The following is an 8,127-nucleotide window of genomic DNA, read 5'->3' on the forward strand; positions in this document are numbered from 1 at the left end:
GCAATAACCAAAGAGAATTCCTAGTGGGTTAGTGAAGTAGTGTTTGTCTTGAACGGAACAAGAAGTGAGATAAGTTTATATTATCACTATCTCATTTCTTCATTAGTTTTCAATATGAGATTAAATCCCTAAAAAGAACAACACAAATAACTCATAGATTTACTCCCACATTGCATTTTTAGAATTACGATCGGTGTTTGGAGACTTTATAAATGGAGAGGAAGAAGTGAACTTTTTCACGTCATGGACTTACCCGCTACCCGCCCGCCCATATTCGAATTACCCGAGTTTCTTAATGGGTTTGGACGGGCAAGGCAAATTTTAAAATTGCCCAACCGATTAACCCGCTTACACTAATAGCCGTTGAAGTTTGGAGTCCATCTCGCCCGGCGCGATACTTCAAGTGCCCATGGACGTCCATTCCCGCCCAATTCCCAATCCTAGACGTGAGTGCCCGTGGGTAGGTCCAGGTCGTGCCAAAATCCCACCAGCTAGAAAATTACTAATCTTGGACCCGTTAGTGGACGGTGCAGAGTAAAAAAAACTAAAAACCCTATTAACCAAACAAGAACCTCTTCCAATCTGCTACGACGAGTAAAGTTGGGGGAGCGCTCATTAGGGTTTAAGCTCGAAGGCGGAAGCTATTGAAAGGTTAGTCGATTATTTTTCTGGATATCTTCTTTATTCTCATATGATTCTATACTGGGTAGTAGTTGGATTGATGATTTTGATTATGTGATTCTGTGTCCAACTAAGAAGTGAACTTTATTGGTAGTTTCGTTTCTACCTCTGTTCAAAGGGAAAAGAAACCCTAATGTTATTCCCTTCACTTGGTAAACCCTTGTTTCTGTATTGGTAGTTTCGTTTAGAGAGGCAAGAAACCCTAAATTCCACTATGGGTGCGGCTAAAGGCCCCCGGATTAAGCACAAAGTGTGAGAGGTCCCATGTTTAATCCGGGGGCCTACAGCATTTTGGGAGGGGGTCTTTAGCCCCTCCCTTCCACTATTTGTTTGTTTATATAAATATTTAGTTCTGAGTTGTTTTTTGAGATTTGACCATTTTTGAGATTAATATTTGATACTTCCCTCAATTGCTCTATTACTATATTACTATATATATATATATTCCATCTTTGTATTTCATTTCATTTCTTGATACTTTGATTGCTTAGTTTCCTTCTGCTGGTAGGAAGTCATTGACTTTGGAAAAAAGGGTGATTAGAGGTATTTATTGGTTTAGATTTTTGTTCATGGTAGATCTAGGGTTTAGTTAAGCTTATTTCATTTTTTTTTACTTCTATGTTTTGTATACTAATTATTTGATTATATGGGTCGATACATTCATGTAAATGTGATTACCAAAATGGTTCTACTTTTCTGTGGATGAATTTATTCTTTAGTTTTTTTGGATTTTATGTTTAGTTTGTGTTACTCTGCCCAATTTCAACTCTTTTTTGCCCTAACTTAATAGATGGCTTAGGGTTTCTTACCATATTCCACCTGAACACCTACTTCCTCAACTTTCTCTTTTTAGCTAACTTGAAAAGTCGAAGTAGTTTGTCTTCTCCATTGAGCACACCTTCTAGCTCGATTTTTTTCTCTAGCTCTGTTCCAAGCTCTAGTCTGTAACAAAACTCTCTTAATTTTTTCTTTCTAGTTTCCTTATTCCATTTTTTGGGTTTTCTTCATCTTCTTCCCTCTTTGATTTCTTCTTCTTTTTCCTTCATATACAAATCAATATAATGCATGATTATGACTGAAAATCATTCACATTCAAATATATGATATTGTCATTGTGCATAATATTTGGACCTTTTATATTTATGAAATGAACAATTAAACCCCTCTTGGTATATTATCCTTCCTTGTCTCAAAACTGTTGTTATCTTTCATTATACTTACTGGGTATTGTTCCATCAGGTTAGGCACCTTGAGATGGCTAAAGACAAGGCTACAAAATCCAGTGCCAACCCGAAGAGTGGTAGGACCAATTCCTCTGGAGTGGGTGTCTGCTTTCTTTCCTATTTTTGTGCTGAGTTTACTTTGATTACTTCTCAGGGGGGCAGAAGAAAGAAGTGAAAAAGGAGACTGGACTTGGTCTCTCGCACAAAAAAGATGTAAATTTTGGAGAATGGTACTCCGAGGTATTGATTCGTAGTTGCGTATAAATGCATTTCATTATGTTTTTTCTTTCGCTGTCAAATCTTAACACCATAGTAAGTTAATCCTAAATTTCTTGTCTTTGTTTTGCCAGGTTGTTGTTAGTGGTGAGATGATCGAATACTACGATATCTCTGGCTGTTATATTCTGAGGCCATGGTCAATGTCTATTTGGGAAATTATGCAAGTATGACATTTCTTCTCGTAACTGAATATCATAACCCAGTTAGATATGTTGGTTTTTACGCTTCGACTGAATATATATAGAAAAGATCACTTTATTTTCATTTATTTTTGAACAAAAGTTCACTTTGTTGGTAAAAAAGCTAATTCTGTCAATGGTTTGCTTACCACGTGCAAACTGCTCTGAAAAAGGTGCACTAGAGGTTCGTTCTTGGTGCAACGATATTTATTTAGCATTATTGTCAAATGTATGCAGGTCTTCTTTGATGCTGAAATTAAGAAAATGAAAATCAAGAACTGTTACTTCCCTGTTTTCGTGTCCCCAGGTGTTTTACAAAGGGAGAAGGATCATATTGAAGGTTTTGCTCCAGAGGTGAGAATCTTGTGCTTCATGTGCAGAAGATGTACTAACTTTTGTGGAAAATGCATTACACTTAAATCATTTTAACGAGGCCATATGAAATCTTTATTTCCTTCTGTTAATACATAATTTTCTTTTGAATCCTCATGTTTGTCTCAGAATATTATCCCGTCCCTGTGTTTCCGTACTTACAAAACTATCGCATCTGGGATCATGCTCCATAGCTCTCTTCCTTTCTTAGGAAGTTATAAATTTTGCCATTTGGTAAACACTCATTAATGTGAACAGTATAGCCATCTGATGTTCATCGACTCAGTGAAGAAGTCCCAAATCACTATGGCCTTTTTGTAGTGTAGCTGACGGTGATTATTGTTTTCTACTTTTCTCCATCTTGTTTTCCTTGATATCCAGGCTACCCTATTTCATTGGAGTAGACAGTGTAATTGGGGCAGGAACTTGTCTTTCTTGGACTTCACTCATAACTGGGAAGCGATGATTGGATCCTAAACGAGTAATTTAGTGGGAAGATAATGGAGAAATCGCTAGAGAGAAAACTAGAATGAGAAGAAACGTGGGTAGTAGTTATTTTAGGGACATCTTAACCGATTTTGGTATTTAAAAAGAAAACTATTTATTGACATTAATACCCTTCTATATTTAGTCTAATTACATAAAGAGGATTTTCTATCAGCCGTTGGATGTGATTTTTATAAAACTCCCAATAAAAATGGATGGCCAGACGTATCCTTCCGAAACTGACTGACCTGTTTTATTCCCTTAAATTAAAACAAAATTTTCAAAAAAAGGGCCATACTTTTCTTGGTTATAAAGTTATAAAATCGGTAATACTATACAAAGTTATTTTTCTCAGTTTCGGACTTTTTTGGCCTGTTCCTGGAATTTCTTACTACTATTCTGTATATTTAGAAACTAAGACTGAATATATAGTAGAAGGACCTGCTGAGCTGCTACTATTGTTTACACACCTCTCATTGAAAGTCTATGCTCGTTATACTGTATAAGCATGTGTTTATCATCGTTCTGGCTGTAACTATGTTATGATATTACCGTCCATCTCTTGGATACCTAACATTCCGTAATCCTGTGGTCTATTTTCAGGTTGCATGGGTTACAAAGTCTGGAGACACTGATTTAGAGGTTCCAATTGCAATCCGTCCTACAAGTGAGACCGTCATGTATCCCTACTATTCAAAATGGATTAGGGGACATCGTGACTTACCTTTGAGGCTTAATCAGTGGTGCAATGTTGTGCGGTGGGAGTTCAGCAACCCTACTCCCTTCATCAGGTATTCAGTTTTCCGTGACTCCGTCAAACTAGGATTTAGTTTCATGCTTTTGTCACCTCTTTAACACTAATCAAGGGACATTTTCCTGCCCAGAAATGTACTTGGTAATTCATAATTGTATCTTCTGCATCAAAGTTTCTGCTACCTACTTTTCTACCTAGGATATTATGCTCACTACTTATGCAGGAAATTTAGTTTATATTTGTTAGTTCGTAGTGAGGACAAAATGACCACTTGTAGTTTGAACTACCACTAGAGTAATTTATGAGTTTGTGACAATTGCAGGAGTCGTGAGTTTCTCTGGCAAGAAGGCCATACAGCTTTTGCAACGAAGGCAGAAGCAGATAAAGAGGTATAGGTTTTACAAAAATAAAAATGCTTCATATGCGTTTGTTATGCTCTCTGGGTACCTCATTCTGTTTCTGTACGCACATCTTATCGGCACAATACCTCGCTTCTATTTATACACTCATTCTTACACCATAATCCCGGCCCTTAATACGCACTGGCTGATAATCCTGATTCCAAAGTCCGAATTTGATCTCTATTAGTATTATGAGATCATCCTACTATCCTAGATAGAGATATCATCCTTACAAGGTCAACCTTTGCTAATCCTTACTTGAGTGCTAGATTTGCATGCATAGAATGATGCAAGCATAAAATAATTAGAGTCACACGGCGTACATCTGCTCAAAAGTAGCATCATAATAGTGAAGATGTAGCAGTGTCGCAATTGCGGGGCAGTAATATAGAAAAGGAGGTGAATAAAAGACCACTGGTCCGTGGCTGCCGAATTGTTGACTGCATTTTCTTATCTTCGGTGTTGCTCTGACAGCCATGAAATGCTTACCAAACCCCTGATTCTTGAAGTGTTCGTATGCTTTTGAATATGAATACCATTAACAAGCAAATTCTTTATCAGGTTCTTGAAATATTGGAGCTGTATCGAAGGATTTATGAAGAATTTTTGGCTATCCCAGTTGTGAAGGGGAAGAAAAGTGAGAATGAAAAGTTTGCTGGTGGCCTTTATACAACAAGTGTTGAGGTGAGAAATATGTTTGGTCCTGGATGCACCTGCTGTACTTGCCATGTTTTCAATAATAATTGTAACATTATTATGTGTTAAATCCGCTTATTTTTTTTCTTGATATTCCTCCATTTCTGTATCTTCTTTCCTGCTGTAGGCTTTTATTCCAAACACTGGTCGTGGGATACAAGGTGCAACCTCACATTGTCTTGGTCAAAACTTTGCAAAAATGTTTGAGATAAACTTTGAGAATGAGAAGGGAGAAAAAGGAATGGTTTGGCAGAATTCATGGGCATACAGCACTCGAACGGTATAGTTCTTTTTATGCACCTTTTGGTCGAGAAAAATCGTCTTATTCGCTGATAATACCTATGTATTTCATACTAAATTACTAAGCGGCCAAGTGTAGTCAGTTCCCCTGGCCAAGCTTGTGATAGTTCTTGAACAAAGGAGAAATATATAGTCACAGAAGTAGAATATATATGAGGATGGATCTAAGATAGGTCACTAAAAACACCAAACAACTAAAATTAAAGTAAGGATAACCATTTTAAGTTTAACAAATTCAGCCTCTCCCATTTGAAGACAGCCGGCTTGTGATTGTTGTAGTATAATTTATATAGTAGTATAATTGTGTCAAGCTAAATGCCTTTTACAGATTGGGGTGATGGTAATGGTTCATGGAGATGACAAAGGCTTGGTGTTGCCACCCAAAGTAGCATCTGTCCAAGTCATTGTGATTCCTGTACCATACAAAGATGCCGATATGCAAGCAATCTTTGATGCCTGCTCCTCCACAGTGGAAAAGTTGAACGAAGCTGGTTTTCGTGCGGAGGCAGATCTAAGAGACAATTACTCACCTGGCTGGAAGTATTCTCATTGGGAATTAAAGGGTGTTCCTTTGAGGATTGAGATAGGGCCAAAGGACATGGCTAATAATCAGGTCAATATGAATACTTAGACTGTTTTTATGTGTGTTTCATTTGTTTGGCTTTACTCTATTAGGTATTTTGTGTATGCATCTTCCTCTCCTATTTTCTGTTGAAGTTTGTAGGGGTTTAGATAGCTCGCTGAATTTGCTTAAACTTATTGTAGGAATTTTACTCTTAGGACATGGTTACTTGTGATATTAGATATTGGTATCCATTATCTTTGGTACTAAAAGGACGTGCCGGTTTAGCTTAATACACTTCAGCGATGTTGTCAAAGGCGACACTACAGCTCTAATCTAAATAGGTCTATTTTATATATGGTGGTCATGCCTCTCCGATTTCATGCCTTTTCGAGTGAGCGTAATAAATTTTTGTATTCGGTCCTTTAAATGACAATATTGTACTATTGTATGATTTTATATGTTGAATCAGTTGACTTAATTAATATGCATAGTGTGCCAAATATATTATTAATATGACTAAATGCCCATATTGGGAACCCACTCTCTCATCGCCCAATTTTCTTCGCCCTTCACAACCTTGCGTTTCAGTAAAGTGTTAGCATCGGTTCATCATGATTTTTTTTCTTCATTGATACTTCAGCTATGTTCCGAGAAATTGTTCTATGAGCATGAATTGTCTTTCGAGTTTTTAACAGGTACATGTTGTGTCTTGACAGGTGCGTGTTGTTCGTCGAGATAATGGATCAAAAGTGGATATACCAAATGCGAACTTAGTTGACCAGATTAAAGATGTATTGGACAATATCCAACAAAGCCTGTTTGATGCTGCAAAGCTAAAACGAGATGCTAGTGTAACAATTGCAAAAACATGGGAAGAATTTATAACTGCTCTTAATGAGAAGAAAATGATCTTAGCTCCTTGGTGTGACGAAGAGGTACTCTCGCATTCTACACATTTGTGACTATGTTTGTATAAACCTTGCCTGGTTTACAGCTATCACTTTCAAATTATTTCGGGGACGGAATTGACGACTTTTTACCACTTTTAATGTCTCTACATTTTAGTGAATGTTGATCGTTCATCTCGATAATGCCGAACTTATTTTGTAGTTCTGCAGTTATTCATTTATACGGAGTTTAGATCTTTTATACTAAATTTAGAGACATTAATTCCTTTGTCTTTGCAGGAAGTTGAGAGAGACGTGAAAGCACGTACTAAGGGTGAAACAGGGGCTGCCAAAACCCTTTGCACTCCTTTCGATCAGCCTGAACTTCCAGAGGGTATCAACCTCTTTACCACCTTGCATTATATATACATAAAACAAATAATGGAAAAATATGGTCGTCTTGATCTTTGGACTTTTTTGCATTTTTTGCGGCACTCTAATACCTAAAACTCGCAATTTTCAGGGACTCTATGCTTTGCATCGGGAAAGCCTGCGACGAAATGGACATATTGGGGTAGAAGCTACTAAACCAACCGTTGCCTGTTACCGAACCATGAGCTGCTTGATTGCTCATAGGACTCTGCTTAATTTCTGTAATTTCTCTTTTTTTTTTTTCTGAAACGGGAGGAAGCCTAGGTCTTGTAAGATTTTGTAATTTCTTGGTTTTGTTTGTTTCAAAAAAGAAACGATTTAAATTTAAAGAACTACTAGTATTCTTTTTTTTTTTTGTTTAGGAACTAATTTTCTGGTAGTTTATACCCAAAATCCAGTTGATGAACTACAAACCCTGTTAAATGTTCTTTTTAGTCAATCCTGTGCAGTGATTATTTGCTGTAACAGCTACTGGTTGAAGGTCCCTTATACAAATAGACATCACTTTTTAGTTTTTAGTATTAAGAGAGCATAAAAAGTAAGGTGTTGGGCCACACAAAAGTAGAAGTACTTTATTGCTGTTGCTTGTAGTAGTTAAGCAAATAGTTCACCTTTTTTATTCCTCAATTTTCATCAAGGCATTTCAATTATTTTTGAATTTTAATGTGGGGTAATGATGGTAGTGGCACATTGGTGATGGTGGTTGTGGAGGTATGATGGTGTCTGGCGGTGGTGATGTGGTGGAGGTGGTATAATGGTGATCGTGGTATGCGGTGGTTGAGATGTGGAGTGGTGGAATGATGCAAATCCTAAGAACATAAGATAGAAGAACAACAGAACAATAGGAGGCAGCAGTAGCACAACTACAACTA

At 37.1% G+C, this 8,127-nt stretch overlaps 1 protein-coding gene across 2 annotated transcripts; it reads left to right on the plus strand.

Moving 5' to 3' along the window:
• Positions 1–257: 257 nt before the first annotated feature.
• LOC147544692 (proline--tRNA ligase, cytoplasmic-like) lies at positions 258–7,584 on the plus strand. 2 transcript variants are annotated; one of them, XM_086636104.1, is made up of 14 exons: positions 470–651; positions 1,173–1,224; positions 1,921–1,981; positions 2,059–2,144; positions 2,255–2,347; positions 2,600–2,716; positions 3,824–4,011; positions 4,297–4,363; positions 4,937–5,059; positions 5,199–5,351; positions 5,700–5,984; positions 6,653–6,871; positions 7,124–7,217; positions 7,347–7,584. In XM_086636104.1, exons 3-14 carry the CDS (start codon positions 1,936–1,938, stop codon positions 7,409–7,411), a joined length of 1,536 nt encoding a protein of 511 aa, XP_086492230.1. In that variant the 5' UTR covers positions 470–651; positions 1,173–1,224; positions 1,921–1,935; the 3' UTR covers positions 7,412–7,584. The 2 variants fall into 2 exon arrangements, with proteins under 2 accessions (XP_086492229.1, XP_086492230.1); XM_086636103.1 differs by lacking the exon at positions 1,173–1,224 and having other exon boundaries at positions 258–651.
• The last annotated feature ends 543 nt before the right edge of the window (positions 7,585–8,127 follow it).

Source organism: Eschscholzia californica, unplaced genomic scaffold (genome assembly GCF_041429995.1).
Source record: "Eschscholzia californica isolate CP2 unplaced genomic scaffold, dmEscCali1.0.p SCAF_4, whole genome shotgun sequence".
Classification (NCBI taxonomy): Eukaryota; Viridiplantae; Streptophyta; class Magnoliopsida; order Ranunculales; family Papaveraceae; genus Eschscholzia; species Eschscholzia californica.

Bases quoted from the DNA above. Each gene is read 5' to 3' on its own strand.
- LOC147544692 (XM_086636103.1), top strand. From the start codon at position 1,936: ATGGCTAAAGACAAGGCTACAAAATCCAGTGCCAACCCGAAGAGTG. The intron at 4,364-4,936 runs GTATAGGTTTTA...ATTCTTTATCAG, and splicing joins AGGCAGAAGCAGATAAAGAG to GTTCTTGAAATATTGGAGCT. The intron at 5,060-5,198 runs GTGAGAAATATG...TTCCTGCTGTAG, and splicing joins TTTATACAACAAGTGTTGAG to GCTTTTATTCCAAACACTGG.